This window comes from Anguilla anguilla, chromosome 1 (assembly GCF_013347855.1).
Source record: "Anguilla anguilla isolate fAngAng1 chromosome 1, fAngAng1.pri, whole genome shotgun sequence".
Lineage (NCBI taxonomy): Eukaryota > Metazoa > Chordata > Actinopteri > Anguilliformes > Anguillidae > Anguilla > Anguilla anguilla.
The window spans coordinates 50212010-50233710 of record NC_049201.1 but is presented as its reverse complement, the minus strand read 5'-3'; the positions used below and the strand labels follow the sequence as shown (position 1 = coordinate 50233710).

The 21701-nt window shown below is 44.4% G+C and overlaps 1 protein-coding gene across 1 annotated transcript; it reads left to right on the top strand.

Annotated features, from left to right (window-relative positions):
- Positions 1-299: 299 nt before the first annotated feature.
- Positions 300-21647, top strand: LOC118212701 (regulator of G-protein signaling 22). The gene is made up of 25 exons (XM_035390886.1): positions 300-636; positions 776-804; positions 930-992; positions 1343-1522; positions 3894-3979; positions 4560-4710; positions 5221-5398; positions 5602-6133; positions 6664-6825; positions 7160-7337; positions 7769-8029; positions 8203-8325; positions 9381-9482; positions 10986-11180; positions 11525-11617; positions 12147-12313; positions 12674-12836; positions 13619-13777; positions 15366-15434; positions 15577-15738; positions 16650-16829; positions 17603-17761; positions 18411-18542; positions 18743-18857; positions 20193-21647. Exons 1-25 carry the CDS (start codon positions 612-614, stop codon positions 20285-20287), a joined length of 3759 nt encoding a protein of 1252 aa, XP_035246777.1. The 5' UTR covers positions 300-611; the 3' UTR covers positions 20288-21647.
- Positions 21648-21701: the final 54 nt, after the last annotated feature.

Here is a 21701-nt window from a genome sequence, read left to right as displayed (position 1 = left end):
AGCCTCGTCCTAAGCCTGATTAAGGGTTTTTTTTAGGTAAGAGTTTATAGTTGAGACCCATATATAAAACACACACAGCAAATAAATAAAATAACTGTAAAAAGCTATGAAAAAAAAGACATTTCAGCATTTGTAAATGCGAGAGCAAAAAGGTGCTTTTTAAGTCTTGATTTAAAAACAGAGATGAAAGGTGCGGGCTTGATGTTGAGTGCTATGATATTCCACAGACTTGTAGCACAGACTGCAAAAGCATGGTCGCCCTTAAGGCGCTACCGAGGAACAGCCACAATTCTGGTTGGACATCAGTTGCCTGGACAATAACCTCAATAAATATAAATCACAGAACGGTTGTTTTAAAATTGAATGTAGTCTAACTGAGATTGAGCACTCAAACGCCCGTCACCTACCCTGGTTTTCGAATCGTCAGTGTTTCCCCTAAGCGTTTGTGTTCACCTCCATAGCAACCTTCAGCGGCTGGGTTTAATGCCTTGACATTCCTGAGAAGTCAAACTCGGAGACAACTTGGAGACAGCTTTGAATAAAACTTTCTAGACCAACCTCAGAAAAGATCAATTTTTCTTTAGGCACAAAAGGCATGACGTTTGTCGAAAATGTTGGGGAAGATTCTTACCACAGGTGAGAATAACGCGTACACTCAAATTAGCTCAAAGATAAACATGCTTGTTTTAAAGCCTGTAATCAACTGCTTTCTTTCTGGTTTCTTTCTTTCTCGAATGTTTTTCTATTAAAACGTTGTTTCTTTTTATTTATATAGAACCGCCAGATATAACAAACGACAATTTTGTAAGTATTTTTCGCTTAAATGCATTAATTTTGTATTCTAAGTATGACTTGTGAATCAGGTATTGTTTTACTCTGCTGAGCGGTACAAGTCCTGAAACTGATCAAATCGATTTCCCTCTGTTCAGGAAGAGAAGCTGGCCACAGACGATCTATTGGTGCACTATTTCAATGACTTTTTGAGTCTTCCTGTGAGTGGATTAGCATCAGAACATCACATTTCATTTTGGCTCGTTTTACCTCGCCTAGTTTAAGTGTATGTGCTACACGTACAAGTGCTACAACTATAATTTTGTGGTTTACACAAATAAGTGAGTAAAGAAATGAAAATGATCTTGGAAGGATGTGCATTGGGATGAAGAAGAATGACCTTAATGTCTTTTGCCCATCAGAAGTTACCTAGTGCAGAACTTTTGGGATTCTCAATTAATTGATCAAACATTTCTTAATTTAATTGAATTATTTGGTTAAGAAACTGACAATGACCTGCTCACATGAATTTTCAGAAAAGTAGAAGCACTTTCTTTTTTTCTGCCAATAGGTGTTTCACGAGGCTGTAACATACAACAAGGAAAGTGGAATCTTTGAGGTGGTGACTGAAGCAGCCGAGTCTTTGACCCAGCAGATCAGATCGGCACTATTGGAATATAGATCAAAACTACTTAATGATCAAGCAGAACCCTCGTACACCCCTATGATCGACAACAGTTACACAGTTCTGGTAAGTTCATCCAAGTCGTGACATCTGTACTAAATTATTTAGATAGGTGCTGTGAGATGCTTCTTGAACCCCAAAATAGATACAGCTACATTGTGTGGTTAAACATTGATATATACGATCCAATAAAAACCTTGCTTTCCATAGTAAAAGGTGCGCTAGACGTTTTCCATCTCAGGTTTTTCCACATACACTAAATGCCCTTTTAAGTTTCCTTACCTGTAGAAGATGTCATGGTTAGATATTTTTCTACAGCATGTTTGGCCATGGACAGTGCGGTCTGTAAGGTTTTTTACAGTGACACAATTTTCGTTGTTTTGGCTCTGTACTCCAGCACATTGAATTTGAAATGAAACGATGAACATAACTTTAAAATGTGCAGATGGACAGCTTTAATATAGATGTACTGTATTTAGATCCATATTGGGTATTCCATCCCTTTTTGTATGGAGTCCCCCCATTTTGGAGGACCCAAATTATGTGGACGTTTGGCTGCTCAGCTGTTCTTGGTCAGCCGTTACGTCATATGAAAACTAACAAAATATCTTCAGTTGATTCTCGGTGTGGAATTTGCATTTGAAGTCTATTGCTGTTGTCTCTCAACATGAGGACCAAAGAAGTGTAAATTCCAGTAAAGCAGGCCAGCATGGGGTGGAATAATCAGAATAAGTTGATCAGAGACATACCTAAATATTGACTGTGTCGAAATCAACTGTTTGGTATATTGTTATGAAGCTAAAATGCACTGGTGAGCTCAGCACTAGCAAACAACCTGGCAGACCACAGAAGACCACTGTAGCGGATGACCGAAGAATCCTGTTGACGGTGACAAAAAAACCCACTTTCCATCGATTGAACAGATCGGGAACACTCTCGAGGATGTAGGCTTAGATGTGTCAAAGACTAAAATAAAGATAAGACTGCACCAGCATAACTGCAAGATGCTAACCACTGGTGAGGCTGAAGAGCAGAACAGCCAGGTTAGCATATGCTAAAAAGTACAGAGTTCTGGAAGAAATTCTTAAAGACAGTGAGATGATTATTAACCTGTACAAAATTGATGGCGAGAGAAAAGTGAGGGGAAAAAAGGATCTGTTCATGATCCAAAACACCCGGTATCACCAGGGAAGACACTCAGTATCTGGTGATGACTATAGGTCATAAAATTCAGGCAGTCATTGAATTCAAAGGATTTGCAACTAAGTACTAAATATGGCAGTGTTATTTTACATTTATAATGTAAAAGATAATGTTAATTTGTCCAGTTACTTTTGGGCCCCTAAATTGGGGGAACTATATATAACGCGGGCTGCATTCCTACATGGATCATCCAATATGGATGTAAATACCTTTAAATTAAGGCTAACAGTCTGCTCTTTAAGCTCATATTCATTGTTTGATTTAAAATCAGTGTGCTGGAGTACAGGGGCAAAACATGTAAAATTGTGTCATTGACCAAATACTTACAGACTGCACTATGGTAATCCTCAGAATTCTGGGCCTGGTAAATCAGGCTCTGAGTTGCGAATGCTGCTCTGTTTTCTATGTGAATTTATGTTTTAGTCTGAATATACACATGTGGTAGGAAACAGAAGTGTCAACACAACACAATGCAAGCTTATGTTGGTCCTTCCTTTTGTCACCTCCTGTGCCTTTGCTTTTCAGGCACTTTTTAAACACACTCTTGTACATGAATAGGGAAATGGGTTCCTTTCAAAGTTTGTAATTACAGCCTCACCACTAGGCAGTTCTGTAAATGCAGAAGTGGTGTCATGCTACAGTTAGGTACATGCTCATTGTTGTTAGGAGCACAATGCTGACACCTGAGGAGTATAGCTGGTCGCACTTTTGACCTGCTTACCCATATTTTTTCCACAAATCATCAAAATCATCTGTTGCAAATGTGCAATTGGGATGGAAGGTATGCCATTGCGCCAAGTTACGACTTGGTGGGGCAGCATGCCCCATACCTATACATGTGTGTATTCCCTAATGACATTGGCTCCTTAGATACTGAGATAACAAGGTTCCTATGGTTTTTGGGATATCCTGAAGCCACTTGTCTTGGTCACACATCCCACCATGGCACCAGAATCCTCAAAGTTTTTTAGTTACTTGGTACTAATGTCACACAAGTGATTATAAATTCACAGAGTGATGCTGATCACTGCTTAGACCTATCTTCCCCCCTTGTGGTATTTAGAATAATGTGATTGTGGTTTATATGGTTTTTAATGGCTAACTGTACAATACTTATTTCAGCAGTTACATTGGCTAGGTGCTAAAAAATACAGCACCTTGACATATTTTGTATGATAATTAGCCTAGAAAGAAATCAGCACAGCCTAATCATTGTGAAACTTGTCTGCCCTAGTGTTTGGACAGAGAACAAGGGATTCAATGGATCGAGAGAGAGAGGCTGCCTTTATTTCTGCAGAGTGATTGCTACTTTGAGTACAGGTAGTGGCCCAGAGCTCTTGTGACAGGTGTGATAGTTTGCTACTGAATCATGCTGCTCTGTAGGAATACTGGGAATGATTTTGTGGATTATGCTGACAATAAAACACATAAAGCATTTTCACAAAAAAACATTTTAGGGGCAAGCATTTGACTTTGTTTCAAAACCAGCCTAAATGTAAAGAAAACATGCACTGACACTTGTAGACACTTCAATTGCATTGCATTGTTTCATTGGTAAACATATCTAAATACCTTTATTGAACATGCCCTGACTGGAAAAAAGTAGACATATCTCACGACAGAGCATTAACCTGGTCAGGCTTATAGTACCGTACATATGTGAGACAAGTGAAGCTATTTTTAAATAAGTAGGAAATATATTAGAACCCTACACCAATTACAGTTTTGTGTTCTGTATATTTTATTTATCTTTGTAATTTCCTGTAATATTTGTGCAGAATCCAATGCCCTTTATTTCTTAAATATGTTTGGGTGGTGTGAGTTAGCAGCGATGCCAGTAGTGTGAGAGTTAATGGTTTTGCTTGGTCATGGTTGTTTTTGTTTGGCATTGCCCCCACAGGCTAGCAAAGCTGTTGTCTCAGGTGGACAGCAGTTGCCTAGGACGGAGGTTGCAGGTAGACTCCACCTACCGCCCCTGGGCTGTGACATCAGAGCCTCAGCCAGCCCCTCTCCCAGTGCAAGATGAGTCCGAGACTCTCCCTAGAATACAGGTGAACTGCCTTTCTCAATCTTAAATGATTGGCACCATGGTCAGTACAGTGGTGTTACTGGTTTGTCCTTGTACTGGTCTAATTAACCAAGGGTTGTCCAAAGGCCTTTTCAACCTGAAGAATTTGGCAAAGACAATTCACATTTCTGAAAATGTTGACATGGCTAGCAATCTGTAGACATTTGCGAAAAAACCTTTCCTCCATGTGGAACGTTCCTGTTTCAATAACGATAAAGGAAAAAATAAAAATAAATAAAATAGCTGTGAATTACATTTATCATTATTACCACAAATCCTTCCACTCTGCATGCCTTGATATGTTTTCTGTGACATACAATATGCAAACAGCACATTTACTGAGGTATTCACGTCGCAAAAACTGTGTTTTTACTGAGCAGCACATTTACTGAGGTATGCAAACAGCACATTTACTGAGGTATTCGCGTCGCAAAAACTGTGTGTTTTCCCTGTAACATCTCGTTTCTGCTGCCCCTTCGGCTCTATCACACAGACACAGAGCAGGGATTGGTTAACACTGACCAGTCAAAACCAGACTTCTCTCAGCACCCAATCCATAATGACAACTGTGCGCTCATTGAGTGTGGGCAGTCAAGACACCCTCAGCCCTAGAACTTCAGACACCATCAGTGACTTCAGCTCTCCACAGCCAGCCTCAGAAGACAGTGTTGGTAAGTGCGACCACTTACGAAAATGTCAGAAAATATTTCTGTATAAATGATAATATTTCCTTGTTCTGTATTCGGTTTAACTACCCTCTGTGACTGTGGGCCAGCCTGTCTCTGAGCAGGGTCTTGGACATAGCCACAAGAACAATATCTCCTTCACAGCTTACCAGATTTTGATCTGCAACCCCTTGCCTCCTTGTTTCCAGAATGCAACAGGAAGCAGGAGTCCCAGAGCCTTCATGAGGCTATGGAAGTCTACCTTACAGAGACCAGGTCTGCAGGACCGCAGCACAGTACATCAGCACCCCAGACCCTCACTGCGAGTGCTTTAGAAGACTTTGCTCGCTCCGTGGTGGAGCAGGTGCTGCAGAATGCTATATCAGAGATGAAGGCGGGCTCACCGTGCGCTCAGGATGAGGCCAGATCAAAGAGCCGTGCCCAGGGACAGGGTATGGTGGCTCAGCGGGCACAGCTGGCAGGGTCGCACGCAGAAGCCCTCATCCATGGGCCACCAGCTACTGACCGTGCTCAGAAGGCGGAGGAGAGCGAGGGTTTGGAGCTGTTAGATGAGACGGAGGAGATTGATGTTGACGTGGGCCAAAGTGGTATCCGTGAGGCCCAAAAGGGCCTCCAAGATTTCAAGAGCTTTTTACAGGGGACGCCTGGCGAGAAGCTGTTCCATCTGTGGATGGATATTGAGCGTCTGCAGTCTCTTCAGAACAAAAACAGCAAACACCGGTACATACTTTACTGAAAAAACAACAATGTATTCAATGGGCTGCATTCAAAACCATACAGATTGTAGATAATTATTTTTGTTATTGCAGGTGTTTAGCAAATTTCCACTCATTCTTCTAACGTAGGTTCACCTTCTAAATAGGAAGAAAGATTCACAAATGTGCCTTTCACCTTTAGCTGTACCAAAGAGAAAGATCATATTGAGCTTCATTTCAAAGTGCAAGCTTCTTACAGATTTTATATTGCAGAACAGCCAAAAGAAAAGGTTTTGATTTAATTTGCTGATTTAGATCTAGGGACATTACATGCTCAACTTCACATACTCAGAATGCCGCAGAGCAGTTATTGGGCTTAGTTCATTTGTGTTCTACAAGATTAGTGGGAATCAGTCTGCAATTGAAGGGTATGTTTTAAACTTCATGTACACTGGTCATCAGTGATTGGAATCTCCCATCCTTGTACTGGAATATTGTTTGTGCAATTTTTGTGGGAATATATGTTTTCTAATTTCTGCCGTCTCACTGACCAAGGTTCTTGATTCGGATGAGGACCCAGTACATCCTGAGCAGTGGACGGTGTGCACTCAGTGCAGAAGTTCTATCCAGGCTGGGTCTCGCCAGCGTCCCCTGCTGGACAGAAGATAAACTGCATCTCGCCCAGATCCGCATCACAGAGGTGCTGCTCCTGTACTGGTGAGAGGAACAGGCTGCTGTTACTGCACTGACCGACAGGACATACAATGAAGGGAATTATCAAGTATCTACTGTGGAAAAAATTAAGACAAAGAGAAAGGATTGCGTGGATACCACATGCAGCCAAGTCCTACAAGATTAGACATCCTTCTCTTTAGCTGCATTGCCATTTAACAAGGAAGACAGATCTGTCACTATAAAAAAATATATTCCCATGATATATACAGCATTGAGGCAGTGCCCAGTTTGTTTATATATCCAGTTTTGTATTGAATGGATGATGATGATAATGATGATGATTCAGCACTCAAGCTCACTTAAATGCTGTTGCAAGGTGGCCCCGGTTCCACACAGGCCCGAATGAAGAGGCCGTTATTGCCTCCCTGCGGCTGTGGCGAGATCGGCAGCTGCGGCCTCCCTCCGGCATCGACCCAAACCCCCGTACTGTCACCCTGCTGCCCCTCCGCCCAGCCTCCTGTGGCCCCCGGCTCGCCCCCTCCACCAGCCTGCAGGTACTCAGCAGCAGCAGCGCACGCACGTTCACACATCCATGCACAAGCACGTGCACACACATGCACACACACGCCCATGTGTGCACACACAAGCCTTGTGCACATACACTGCTCCTCCGGCAGCCTCTGTTGGTGTGTTTCAAATTATTTTAGCCTGTGAAATTCAGTAAAAGTTGCTAAGTTTTTTAAAATAACAAACTTATCTGAGCATTTATTTTTTCCAAAAATTATTCATAATCAATTACAAATCATTATGCCTTTTATCCTTTGTTTCACATGAAATGTTGTAAGTTTTGGCAGTAATGAATGGCAGCAGTAGTGGTGTACAAAAAGGACGAAGAAATGTAACTTCTCATGAACACGTGAGCTTATGAAAGAAGCATATATCTGTCAGTAGTGAGTTACGGTCGTTCTGTTTCTCTGTCGGCCAGATGCTGGAGCCTGTGCCAGCATCCGTAAGGCACGCTGGCTCTAAGCAAGCCTCACTCAGGCCCCACACACACGCAGCACCCAGCAGCTGCCTGAAGCCACTCTGGGAGAGTCCGTATCCTGTTTCCACCGGAGCTGTTCCCACAACGCACTGGGCTCCCATGAACAGGGCCCAGTCAGCCAACAAAAAGTCCCGTCTCAAAGACAGCCCCCTCTCCCCTTTTATCGATAGGAGGACTCCACCCCTCACCAAACAGTTGATGGTAAGTTAATGTAGAGTTTTTGTACAGGCCTCATATTCCTGGATCTTAGGAAATCAATCAAATAAAATGTATGAAATGTATTATAACCATACATTACATTACTTTCATTTAGCAGACACTGTTTTCCAGTGTGTACTTGTGTGTGTGTGTGTGTGTGTGTGTGTGGGTCTTAGTCTGATGGCAGCTGTAGTCCATTTCTTGGTGGCAGGAGGATGGAGCGAATGCTACAGGCCCTGCACACAGAGATGAGGTCAGGCCTCTGTTTCACCCATTTCTGCGAGTGCTCTGGAAACCAGGTACCATCATACCCTGTAACACCCAAACCAGGTACCATCATACTCTGTAACACGCAAACCAGGTACCATCATACTCTGTAACACGCAAACCAGGTACCATCATACCCTGTAACACACAAACTAGGTACCATCATACCCTAACACAAACCAGACACCATCATACCCTGTAACACACAGACCAGGTACCATCATACCCTGTAACACACAATCCAGGTACCATCATACCCTGTAACACACAAACCAGGTACCATCATGCCCTGTAACACACAAACCAGGTACCATCATACCCTGTAACACCCAAACCAGGTACCATCATACCCTGTAACACACAATCCAGGTACCATCATACCCTGTAACACACAATCCAGGTACCATCATACCCTGTAACACACAAACCAGGTACCATCATGTCCTGTAACACACAAACCAGGTACCATCATACCCTGTAACACACAAACCAGGTACCATCATACCCTGTAACACACAATCCAGGTACCATCATACCCTAACACAAACCAGGTACCATCATACCCTGTAACACACAAACCAGGTACCATCATACCCTGTAACAGTAACACACAAACCAGGTACCATCATACCCTGTTACACACAAACCAGGTACCATCGTACACTGTTACACACAAACCAGACACCATCATACCTTGCAACACACAAACTAGGTACCATCATATCCTGTAACACAGAAACCATTAACCACCGTATCCTGTCACGTACAAACCAGTAACCATCGTACCGTCACACACAACATGCAAACCCTGTAACATGCAAACGACAGTGCTGTTCCATTGTTTCAGTTATGAGCAGCTGAACTGTATGTACACTAGTATAAATGTGCTTAACTGGAAGCTCTGTAACACAAACGGTAATCTGTCAGCAAAAACAAGTTCATCATTAATGTGCTGACCAAGGGGAAAAATTAATAGTTAGCAGCATATTCTATCTAACTGATGGTAAAAAATAAAAATAAAGCCACTAAAAGCCCACTACACCTCAGACCCTCTCCACAGAAGTATCTCTCCTTCTTCCCTCCACAGCTGTGGGCAAACAGCATCCATTTCTGGACTGACCTGCAGGACTACCACCAGACGTTCTACCAGGATGGGCTGGATCCTTACAGACTGCAGCAGCAGGCCCAGGTGAGCCAGGTGGAACAGGGCCTTTTAAACATATACTATGAGCCTGAGTAAGTTGGCACTGATGAGATGTCAGTCCACCCAACTTCTGGGAATGTGCTTCTTTAGTAGACCCGTGGCCTGTTACTATCTCTGGTGCATCAAGATTTCATGTAGGCAGGGACTTAATTGGAGGGGTCCGGTCAGTCCAGGAACCTATAACTAAATGCTGGCTAAAACCAGCTAGAAGCAGTGCAGGTTTTTCAGCAGAAACAAGCTGCAGAAACCGTGCCTTTCCTCTCCACATGCTTTGGGGAAGCCGGGGCTGAGACTAGGTGGAGCGTGGCGGTTTGGTGACGGGTAGGGGACTAGCTGGGCCTGTGAAGGGTGTCACACATGGATAGTCCTGTGGAACCAGGCTGGAGGCGTTTGGGGGATAGCTGTCAGGGGCACATGTGTGCACTGGGCACAGAACCAGGCATCTGGCAGCCAGAGAGAGACAACTTGCGTCTATAAATGCAAAATGTAGCTGATCACCAAAAACTCAGTAACACATCTTCAATTCAGTCCATAGAGAGAAGGTGAGTGAGAGGGAGTATGAGAGACAGTCATTAAATCTCAGTATCATGTTTAATGCTCCATTCGCATTGGAAACGGACTTGGCACAGCTAGAATGCATAAGAGGGACCCCTCTTGACCACTCATGTCTTGTGCCATGGGGTCTTCATGTACCCCTCCACGGTCTAAGCCTGGGACTTTTAAAAGCAGCCAAATGAGAACACTACACAGAATTTACAGAGGTTGAAACATATGCAAAACTGTCAGCACTTACATAAAGTACTTGACCTTGTTTACCGAATCTGCATTGTGTGTACATACATTAAAATGTCATACAAGTGGGGGCGGCAAATTTTGTGGGTTAGCCGTAATCCATACAGTTGTCATTTTGTGGGTTCTGATGAAGGGCTAAGGAAGAAATTGAGAAGAGTGTGTGCAGATGAATGTGTATGATTCTGTGTTGCACATGCTCCTTCTGATCTGGACCAGAAGCAACTAAAAAAATGCCAACAAAATATCACCAAGTCTGAAGGTTCATACAGTATCTCTCGATCTTGAGAGCACTGTGCCTAATAACGATGAAGGATTGCATTTATATAGCACCTTTTATCTCATGACCTCAGAGCATTACAGTGGAGGGGGGAACACCACCAATGTGCAGCAGTGATCTGGGTGATGGTCAGCAGCCGTTGTGCTCCAGAATACTCACCACACATTACCCGAGGCAGAAATAAATAAGCCAATTACAGTGGGGGAGGAGTTTCGTGCTATGGGATCTTCACTGACCAAAAAGACTCAGGAGTGTGGTGTAATGCCAAATCAACAATGTGATTTTATTTATTTCTTTTTTCACTATTCTGTAAAGCACTTTGAATTGCATTCAATTGTATGAATATGTGCTATACAAATAAACTTGACTTGAACATAGCACTCAGTCCACATGGTTGTGTGCATTTTGACCCCTCTCAGCTCCTGTACTCTGTGTACCTGAGTCCCGGTGCGAGGATGACTGTCGGAGTGGATGAAGAGAGCAGGCGGCAGGTGCAAGCCTGCCTGACTCCGCCCTTCGAGGAACTGTTTGACCCGGCGGAGGAGCACGTTCTGACTCTGCTGTTTGAGCCCTGGACCATGATGACCGACAGGGACAGGGTTGCCTATGAGAAGGTGTGCAGGACGTGCCCCCTTACACACTCCATCCATAGCACACCTCCACCAGATCACAAGTGGACTTCCGTGTTTGCACTTTCTGCTGAATCTCTGTTTGGACATGTGCAAATGCTCTTAGCAAAGGCTAATTTAAGATTTTCCGATACACAATCTAAGGAAGGAATGAGTGGCACATTCTTGTTCTCAGTGTAGTTACGCACACGGTGGATCAAATGGATGGGGAATCCAAAACTGAGGGAGAGAAGAAAAAAAAAACATTGTTGAAAAAATAATTGTTGCACTTCTGTTTCACGTAGAAGGTGCAGTGGCGTTGAGACGGCTGGTGTGTTGTGTGTCCACAGGTGGATTTGTGGGAGGAGACTCGCCGCATAGAGACGGCGCACTACAGGAAGCTGCAGGTCATGCACAGGAAGTTACTGTGCCGACTCAACCAGGTAATCGCAGAGAGCCTCCCTGTGTTCCACAGTGCATAACTACATACTGCCTAGATTAAGTATGGAAGTCAATGGATGACTTATCTTGGACTGTTCAAATTCATGTTAGTGAGAGCATGGAAACTCCCTGGATGTGTTTTTGTATGCTTGGAAGGACAGAAATAATGGCAACTATCGAAGCATACATTATCCACTCTACATCATTTGCAGGACCATACTACAAGCCCTTGCAACAGTGTGTATGTAATATGTTTTACAGATATTGTATAAATAATAACATAGTTTTCAAAGAATTCTTTGTGCACAAATGCAAAGTATGCAAGTAACTGGTGACTGGTGATATCTAGTGGTATCAAAAGGATCCAGCTGAACGATTTTAGGATTTCTACCCTCATCTTGTCTACAGTTGCCTCCTCTATAGCCCCATATGTTCTCCCAAAATCCCACCTTCTTACAGGAATTCCATACTTTGAGAAACCTGGCACTGCACTGCATAGCTGCCTTGCCTTACTGTCCTTTGTCTGTTCAGTGTGTACCTGAGCGCAGTCCCCCTCCTCCGTCACCAGAGGTCCCCAGTGAGCCCGACTTGTGGGCAGAGGTTCCGGAACAGTTCCGTCGCTACCGCCTGGGCTCTGTGCTGCGCCACCGCTTGGAGCTGCAGCAGTTCCACTCCTTCTTGGAGGAAAATTTTGCCAGGTGATCATCACCTGTTTCACCTGTCAGTACATACTCAACAGCTACTGATAACATTATAAATGTGTGTTTATGTGTGTGCTTGCCTGCATGTGTACATGTGGGTGTGTATGTGTGTGTGTGTGCATGTTTGTGTATCTGTATATGTGCTCACTTGTTCCTGTGTGTGTGTATATGTGTATATGTGTGTGTGTACATGTGTGTGTTTGTGTGCGTGTGCGTGTGCCTGTGTGTATATTTGTGTTTGTATTTATGTGTATGTATGTGTGTATGGTCATGTGTGCATGTATGTGTGTGTGTGTGTATTTGTGTGTATGAACATGTGTGCATGTGTGTGTGTGTGTGTGTGTATTTGCTGTACAGCATGGACCTGATGTGCTGGCTGGACATTGAGCAGTATAAGAGGCTCCCTCAGAAGGACAGGGCTCAGAGGGAGGAGAGGTCCAAGGACATCCGGAGCAGATACATCAGCAGGAAGTACTTCTTTGGGCCCAACAGTCCGGCGAGCAGGGAGCAGCAGGAAGAGGTACCGAGAGCCTTTGTGCCTGGCGCTGACAGCTCTGACACGCTCGCGCTCGGGATAGACGCTCTGAATTAAGGGATCGGATTTAAAAGGTTCAGCTGCGACGCTGGAGAAATAGCAGGGAGTCCATTAGGCGGCTGGGAGGGAGTTGCCCCGTGCATCGGGGGATCTGGAGAGACTGACGGCTTTACGGCCTTGGCTCTCAGTCAGAGTTTCAGGGCAGAGCTGCACTTTGATCTGGCACCACTCCCCAGCCACCAGGCTGTTTCTCATTGCCAGCAGAGGATGAAATCACTGGGAGATCCAGCTCCTCGACCGTGCGGAGCTTTTCTAGGGACTGAGATTATGCTCCTATCCTGAGCGCGCTCGCAGCCTGGTACACGCTATCCCAGACTTGAAGCGTATTTACATCGCATCACACGTAATTATCTCCGCATGTCTCTGGAGGGTTGTTCGTCATTGAAAGTTGGTAGTTTGTCAGACTTCCTGAAAGGTTCTGCTACTTGCTTAAGACTCAGGGAAATTAATATCCGCTGGAGCTTCAGAGTGTGTTCAATGGAGGAATTATTAGTGCTTGTAGAGCATAACTCACTGCACAAGTAAAGGCTGCAGTATGATTTCATTTTAAGCATGCACAAGTCTTGGCAATACTCCGCGGAGTAATATCCAGGCTAAAATCATGTAGACAGGAAGTGTAAATGGAGACGGTGTAATGGGGCCTAAGAGGGTCTCTGTGTAATGTGTGTTTGGGCAGCGGTGACTGTTTCCTGCGCGTGTGACTGCAGGTGATTCGCCAGGGGGGCGGCTGGGGGCGGATCCTCCACGGTCGGCTCCTGGGCCCGATGCTGGCGGAGGTGCAGGACCACGCCAGGCGCCGCATCGAGAAGAAGTGGCTGCCCCTCTTCCTGGCCACGCCCGAGTTTGCAGAAAGGCAGAAAGTGAAGGTGGGTCTGCTGCTCGAGGGGCTGGGGGAACTGGGACCTCCGACACGACTCCACCGCATGTGCAACGGCCTGGGATAGCATGGGCACCAATGCACAAGGTCTGGTGGCCATTGTCCTGAAAGCACATGGGGGGCAACTCCAAAAAAGTAGAAGGAGAAATGGGCAGCGTCCTAAAAGAATGACTTGAGGTGAACATTGTCCCAAAGGTATAAGGTGAGGTGGGCAGTGTCCTAAAGAAATGACTTGAGGTGAGCATTGTCCCAAAGGTATAAGGTGAGGTGGGCAGTGTCCTAAAAGAATGACTTGAGGTGAGCATTGTCCCAAAAGCATAAGGTGAGGTGGGCATTGTCCTGAAAATATATGATAAGATGGGAAATGTCCCAAAATATAAGACAAAGTAGAAGTTCTTTGAGTCAGCACAAGGTGAGGTGAGCAGTTGGGGCACTGTGGTGAGGCCACAATGAGCCAATCAGAGTGATGGAAACTGTATGACAAGCACATAAGATGTGGACAGGTAACGTTAACAAGCGCTAATTATGTTCCTGCCCACAAATTGCCGGACACTGTTAACAGGTCTCCAGTGTGAGATCAATTTCTGTCATTTTTATTCATTACATTTCTTTAATTGTACCATCAGTACCTAATGTGTCCCTAATTATAGTATCACGTTGACTAGCAAATACCCAGACCATCAGGTAATGGGACACTAGTGTAGTTTAGTGTTTCACCTGTGGCTCTGTGGAAATGCAGAGATAAGTGAGAGAGGTGACTGTAAGAGCGGGAATATCGGACTGAAGGACTCCTGCGATGTTGAGTATGAGTGTTCAGGTCTGGGTTCAGGTTTTGTTTTGTGCCTTTTGATTTCTTGCTGACGTTTTCAGATATTGAGTGCGAGTGAATTCTCTGTACCAACTTTCTCAGTACTGCTATGTTCATTCCCATCGTGTTTGGTATGTTTTGGTTGTGTTTAGTGTTACCGTATTCCGCATTGCTGTTTTTTCTTGGGCTGTGGTGTTCAGTTTTGATTTTTCTTTTACTTTAGTATTCAGTGCTATAATGTTCTGTTGTGATTTAATTCTTAATTTGCCTCATGTGGGATAAATAAGGCTATATTGAATTAACCTGAATTGTGATTTATACTGTTTTTGTGGCAGTGATCTAGGTTGTTTTGTTCCTTTGACGAGAGTGTTCAGTGCTGTAGTGTTCTGGGGTGTATAGTGTCTTGCGACTGGAGTGTTCAGTTCTTTAGAGTTCTGGGCTGTATAGTGCCTCAGTGAGTACAGTGTTCAGTTCTTTAGAGTTCTGGGCTGTGTAGTGCCTTGGTGAGTACAGTGTTCAATGCTGTAGTGTTCTGGGCTGTGTAGTGTCTCAGTGACTGCAGTGTTCAGTGCTGTAGTGTCCTGGGCTGTATAGTGCCTTGATGTGGTCAGTGTTCAGTGCTTTAATGTTCTGGGCTGTATAGTGTTTCGGTGACTGCAGTGTTCAGTGCTTTATGTTCTGGGCTGTATAGTGCCTTGGTGACTACAGTATTCAGTGCTGTAGTGTTCTGCAGTATTGAGCGCCACTGTGTTTCCACTGCTGTGTTTAGTCCCAGGTAGATGACGTGGTCGAGGACCAGCTCTTCCTCCGCCACCGGAAGAAGAGAGAGGTGTGGAAGGTTAGTATAGAAGTACCTGGGACAGGTATGGCTTATTAAAATGTTTCCTTTTCCAAGCACACATGTACACACACACACACACACACACACACACACACACACACACACACACACACACATAAACCCTTGTCTTTACCGGCAGCACGTAGACGGTACCTGGATGGCTTCGTCCAAGGAGGTCCTGGCCTTCCGCAGGGCCCTGTTAAACCCGGTTACTTGTCACCAGTTCCAGCACTTTGTATCCCTGAAGGGGGACTTCCTGGAGAATGGTGTGCTCTTCTGGCTGGAGGTACAGAGGTACAAGGTAAGATGTCTCAGACACCACAGATCCACTGTTTAAACAAGCGCAAATCCGCATTAGCTGCGACCGCACACGCGCATGCATCCATGTGTGCATGCATCCACGCACACACCCTCACAAAAACACGTGACCTCTTCTTTGGTTCATGACCTACCTTTCCACAAAATCTTGTGAAAATCTGTGAATCCATTCGGGGGTTATGCGCCTTTTTGTGATAGGCCACACCCATCGCCACGCCCCCTTTTGGTCAATCGGCCTGAAAGTTACTCAGCTGTACCTTCCGGTTATGACCAACGTCCATGTCAAATTTCAGCATCCTGGGGCGAAAACTGTGGCCGATACGGGGTGGGACACTTTTGTGGACCGACCGACCAACCGACAGACAGAGCTATAGAGCTGCGGTCGCAGCTAAAAATACTGTAAGAACAGAATGTCCTTCTATGGAGCATCTCTACCACTGGTGCTCATACACAGCTTTAACACCAAGATAGCAGTCTAACCTGTGCTATTTCCCTTGTAGTACAAGGCATTGAAGCTTTCAGGATGACTAATTCAGCTATTCTCTCACATCAGTGCCACCCACACCTGTGCAGAGAGCACTGCCACTGCCACTGTTCTCCTCTGATAGATTTACACACAAATCTATTATTTCACACACTGCGGAGCACACAGCGTACTACAGGAGAGCTGGCACCCATCACAGGAGAAGAGTGCCTTACATAGACTACTGTATAATGTGGACTCAGACTTGTGCAGTTTCAGCTATTGGGCTCAGCCAGCACTTGAAGTGAGAGCCCTTACTGACTGAACCTCTCATGTGCCTGTTATAGCCTTGCTTTCTTGGGAAGGGTCGTAGAGGAGCTGGTCGGGAGGATCTCTTCATCTCTTCATCACCCTTTCCTTCCCGTCCCCAGAACCTGTTCCACTCGCACTGCGACGAGGCCACCATCCAGCACAAGGTCACCCTCATCGTCAACGCCTTCATCAACTCGTCCATCCCCCCCGCCCTGCAGATCCTCATCCCCCCTGAGCAGGCCCGGGACATTCTGGAGAGGAGGAGGGACCTGGGACCCTACATCTTCAGAGAGGCGCAGGTCTTCAAGGAGCTCTGCTCTTACATACAGAAATATACTTTCACTTAGCAGAAATACTTATTGGAGCTTTCTAGAATTTACACCAACCTTGGTCCAGGAGATATGCAAGGTTTGCTTGATTCCACTGTTAGACAGACACTTTATTAAAATGAAAGCAGTTGATCATGCACCTCACCAGGGGTCTTGGATCTAAAGTGTTTGCAGATTTTAAGGTGAAAACAATCAGCAGACCCTGTGGCACTCCAGGACCAGGACTGGCCATCCATGATTTGGCCTGGATTATACTTGAATATTATCTTTTTGAAGTTTGTGTTAGAACTGGACTTACAAAAGTGTGTAAAGGTCCTGTTTAACACTTCAACTTTGATGATGCTCCAAATGAAACAGAAATTCTAAACACTAAGCACACGCATTAAGTGTAAGGACACTGAATTAAGCCCATGTTCATAATTGTTGCATTAAATGAATAATGAATCTCAGAGCTGAAATCTGCTCGGCTACAGTGCTGGAAGTGCTGGGACTCAAAAACGGAACTAAAAATCTTGACAAAATTTGCATCACTCCCTGTGCCTTTTCTTTTCTCAAGTATTTTTGTGTGTATGCGTGTGTGTGTGCGTGTGTGTGTGCATGCATGTGTGTGTCTGTGTGTGTGTGTGTGTGCATGTGTGCATGTGTGTGTGTGTGCATGCGTGTGCTTGTGTGTCTGCGTGTGTGTCTGTGTGCGCATGCATGTGTGCGCGTGTGTGTGTTTGCGCGTGAATGTGCACATGCAGATGTCCGTGTTCACACAGCTGTTTAAGCTGTGGCCGCAGTTCCTGTCCTTCAGGACCAGTGTGGAGGAGAGGCACATCCTGCCCATGCTGGAGGTCAGGAAAGAGAAACAGAAGGAAAAACTCCAGCGCCGGAGGAGAGAGGAGGAAAGGAGAGCGCAGGTCATCCATGCCTCATTCTGGCATACCTTACTGTCTGAACCAATGTCCCTTATGTATACCTTTACTGATCTCTCTGATATATACATCACTTTACTGATCTCTCTGATACATACATGACTTTACTGATCTCTCTGATATTTACATTTCTTTATTGATCTCTGTGGTGTATCCCTGACTTTACTGATCTCTCTGATATATACATTACTTTACTGATCTCTCTGATATATATTCATGACTTTACTGATCTCTCTGATATATACATTGCTTTACTGATCTCTCTGATATATACATGACTTTACTGATCTCTCTGATATATACATTGCTTTACTGAACTCTCTGATGTATAGATTGCTTTACTGATATATCTTATATTGTCACCAAAAACCTTGTATCTACAACAAAAAAAAAGAAACAAACAAAAAAACAGCAACCAAAAATATATATTAAAACTAGTCATCTGAAGTTTTGAACCAACATTATTAATGTAAAACTGATAGAACATAAAGCTGGAGGAGGACTTTCAATGTGCACAGAAGTACAAAACAGCAAAAAATGCATATAGAAGTTTTATATTGACATTGACTATGTCCATGTCTGTACTGACCTCACTGGACGCTGAGGTGCTTGTGCTTTGCGGGCTGACGGGCAGGAGGAAGCGGAGAAGCAGAAGAGCAGTCTGGCAGTGGGGCTGTTTGAGGATGGGGGCAGTGTGTTTGGAGGGAGTCAGGAGGAAGGAGTGACGGCCAGAGAGAACGGGGGACCAGCGTACCCTACTCCACAGGCAAGCAGCTCCAGTCACACACACTATGATGAAAATCAAACTTACCATGAAGGGCCACCAGTTCGTAGGTTTATTCTACTGCAGAATTTAAAAAGGCAGAATTCTGACTGACCTGGAAGCGTAGTTACAGGTCACAACCTCAGGAAACCTAGAGGCATCCGTGTCACTGTGCTGTAACTGACACTCATGCGTATCCTCAGGTGTCCTGGTCTTACTCCAAGTACATAAGTGCCCTGGAACAGGAGCAGGCCCTGCTGCAGAGTCACGCTCACCTGGAGCGGGGTGTTGGCTCTCTCTCCCTGTCCTCCGGAACAGGTAAACACACACGTGTTCATACACACACACATGCACACATACACTTGCACAAGCACATACAAGGATATACACACAGTCAAAATAGGCAGAATACACAAACAAATGTAATATACCATTGACTTCCAAAGTGGTATTCAAACCCAGGCTTGACACAGTGCAGGGTAGACTGTAGGTAGGTCAGTGATGGGCATAAATGGACTGAAGGGACTGTTCCTGTCATTATATATTCTTCATAAATTCTGGGCACCCACAGTATCAGAATTAAACCACATTGATAATTACTCCCATTACATGTGAACAAGGTTTCTCTTCAGTGATGTAGGCAGTACATTTTAAGGTAATAGCAGATATGCCTGGTAGGGTCATGTTGGTTCATGTTGAGTCTGTCATTAATTACAGAAGGTCTCTTGTCATCCTTAGGAATGATGGATTGTTAAGCCCTCTCTGTCAGCCAAACACAGTACAATTTGTACACTTTCAGGGCTTCCAAGCCTCATATTAGTAGACTCATTAAAAAGTCATTTGAAAACTATCTGGCTCTCAGGCGAAGGCTCCAAGCTCGTAATATGGACAGGAAGAAGCGCTTCTCTTTTCCACCATCAGTCTAATGAGGTGCATCTCAGTGTGGTGTGGTCATGTGGTTGGGTGTGAAGTTCTCTCTCTCGTCTGTTAATCAAACCTAGTCTTTTTCTCACCAAACCTCCATCTTCCTTGCTACACGGCCAGCCAGTGGGCAGGGATTGTTCACTGGGTGTAAATGCAGCGAGTAGCAAACATTAGAGGTAACTTGACACAGCAGTGTAAATAAGACGGGGCGTAAATGCCTTTTTAATGGGGAGAGGGGGGATGAGATTTCCTGAAGGACACACATGGAGGTCATCCCCCCTCTCCAGCAGAGCTACTCAGACTCACGTGGCGTATGTGAGCTTCTACTACTGCGGGACTGTGTATGCCTGTGTGTGTGTGTGTGTAAATACATATACACACGTTACGTGTGTGAGAGTAAATGAATTTGTGCAAGTACGTGTGTTTTCAGCGTGTACCTGTGTGAGAGTGTGTGTGTGCATACATTTGTGTATGAAAAAAAAAAAATTTTCTTTTTTTTTCTGGTTTGTCAGACCTTTACCATATAGATAATGACAACAATATGTTAAGCATAGGGCAGCAGGCTACAAATGTTAAATGTATTGCGGTATTTCACTGCAAATAATACAATTATTTACATTTCAGCTGTTTACAGTTTCGTACCTTTGCTCTTTTACAGATTTTCTTGTAAAATTCAGACATTTTTTACAGTGTGTGCTCTCTGAACCCTGACCCCTGACCCCGTCCCAGACTCCTCCAGGCACAGCATCAAGTCGGAGGGCAGCAGACGCAGCCGCAGCCAGCGATCCATCCTGTCCACACGGCCCCAGAACATTCCACACTGATGTCACCCTTCACAGACTGCAATGCCGGGTGTCGGCTCCAGGGGTCGCTCTTCCTGTGTTTTATGTAGACAGATGCAGCAGCCCGTGGGGGAAAGCCTGTAAGGATTTTGCTGCTGGGGAGTGGATATGTGCACTACCACACACAGTGGAGTCTTTATGACAGTCACACTGTAACATACACTGGAGGTTCCTTTGTGTTTTCTGGTTATACAACACTCTACCTGTTTCTTCAGCAATGGGATAAACATTAACTTCTTTTTCCCTATTTTGTCTTTTGTCCCATTCAGTTTTGGAAATGCCCAATGGTAATAGTTAGTAAATGAAAATCGGAGATCGTTTTTTCTTATCGGGAAATTGGGAAAATTCTGGGAAAACTTTTATTTAAAAAAATTATCAGGAAATTCCATTCTTCCAGCGTGTAGGCCCGTCCTATTGCTGTAACATCCTGACAAGATTGGCAGGACACCGCCAACTGAAACTCTGTGCTGGGTGAAGAGAATCAGCTATTCCTGAGCCTGTGGGACTGTGCTGGTCACAATGTGCAGAGGCACAGGTAGGCTTGAGTCTCAGGGTGGGGAGCAGGATTTGATCTTTCAGGTCCTCTGGTGGACATTATGCCCAGCAGCCCCGGGAGGCACAGTTACGAGTGCCATTTATAGCTCAGTCTGGTGAGCGTCCGCAGAAATCATGGATCTTATTGGTCAGACGAGTCCTGTTGTCTTGGCCTCCATGGAAACAGGTGTCGTGGAGACAGTTGCGGGTCTCTGGAATGCAGCAATTAAGTTCACGTAGAAAGAACCAACTGCCTGAGCACTGCCTTGTAGTGCAGAGAGGCCCCACTAGTCACCAATGTATACAACTAAATATAAAATAAAACTGGAAACATTTAGCCCCCATTATATTACCTGTTTTTATTAATCTCTTTTAGTGTCCACTTACTGACTTACTGGGAGAAGATTGCATAATTAATTGTAAGAGATACTTTTATTTCTAACATAAAAAAATCTGAAATCTGTCAATTCGTGGACCTTCAATTCATAGTGATAATCCAGCACTCCAGTTACTGAATCAAAAATATAGTACTCGCTTGTAGTTATTCAATGCAGTTTTGCGCTGTTGTTTTGGCTGTTGAGTATTTTAATTTGTTTGAAATATGCACAATAAACAAATGGTTTCTTTTTTGTCATATGTGGATGCCTGTTGATTCAAAATGGTGGTGCTGTACAGTTGAAATAAAGCGAAACAAACTATGACGTGTGCACCTGAGCATACATAACTTATAACAAGCGTATCTGAGCATACATAACAACGTGTAACTGAACAAATATAACATAAATGTTATAATGCATATCTGAGTATGCATAACTCTAATGTGTATAACGACATACATTAATTATAACATTTATCTGAGCAT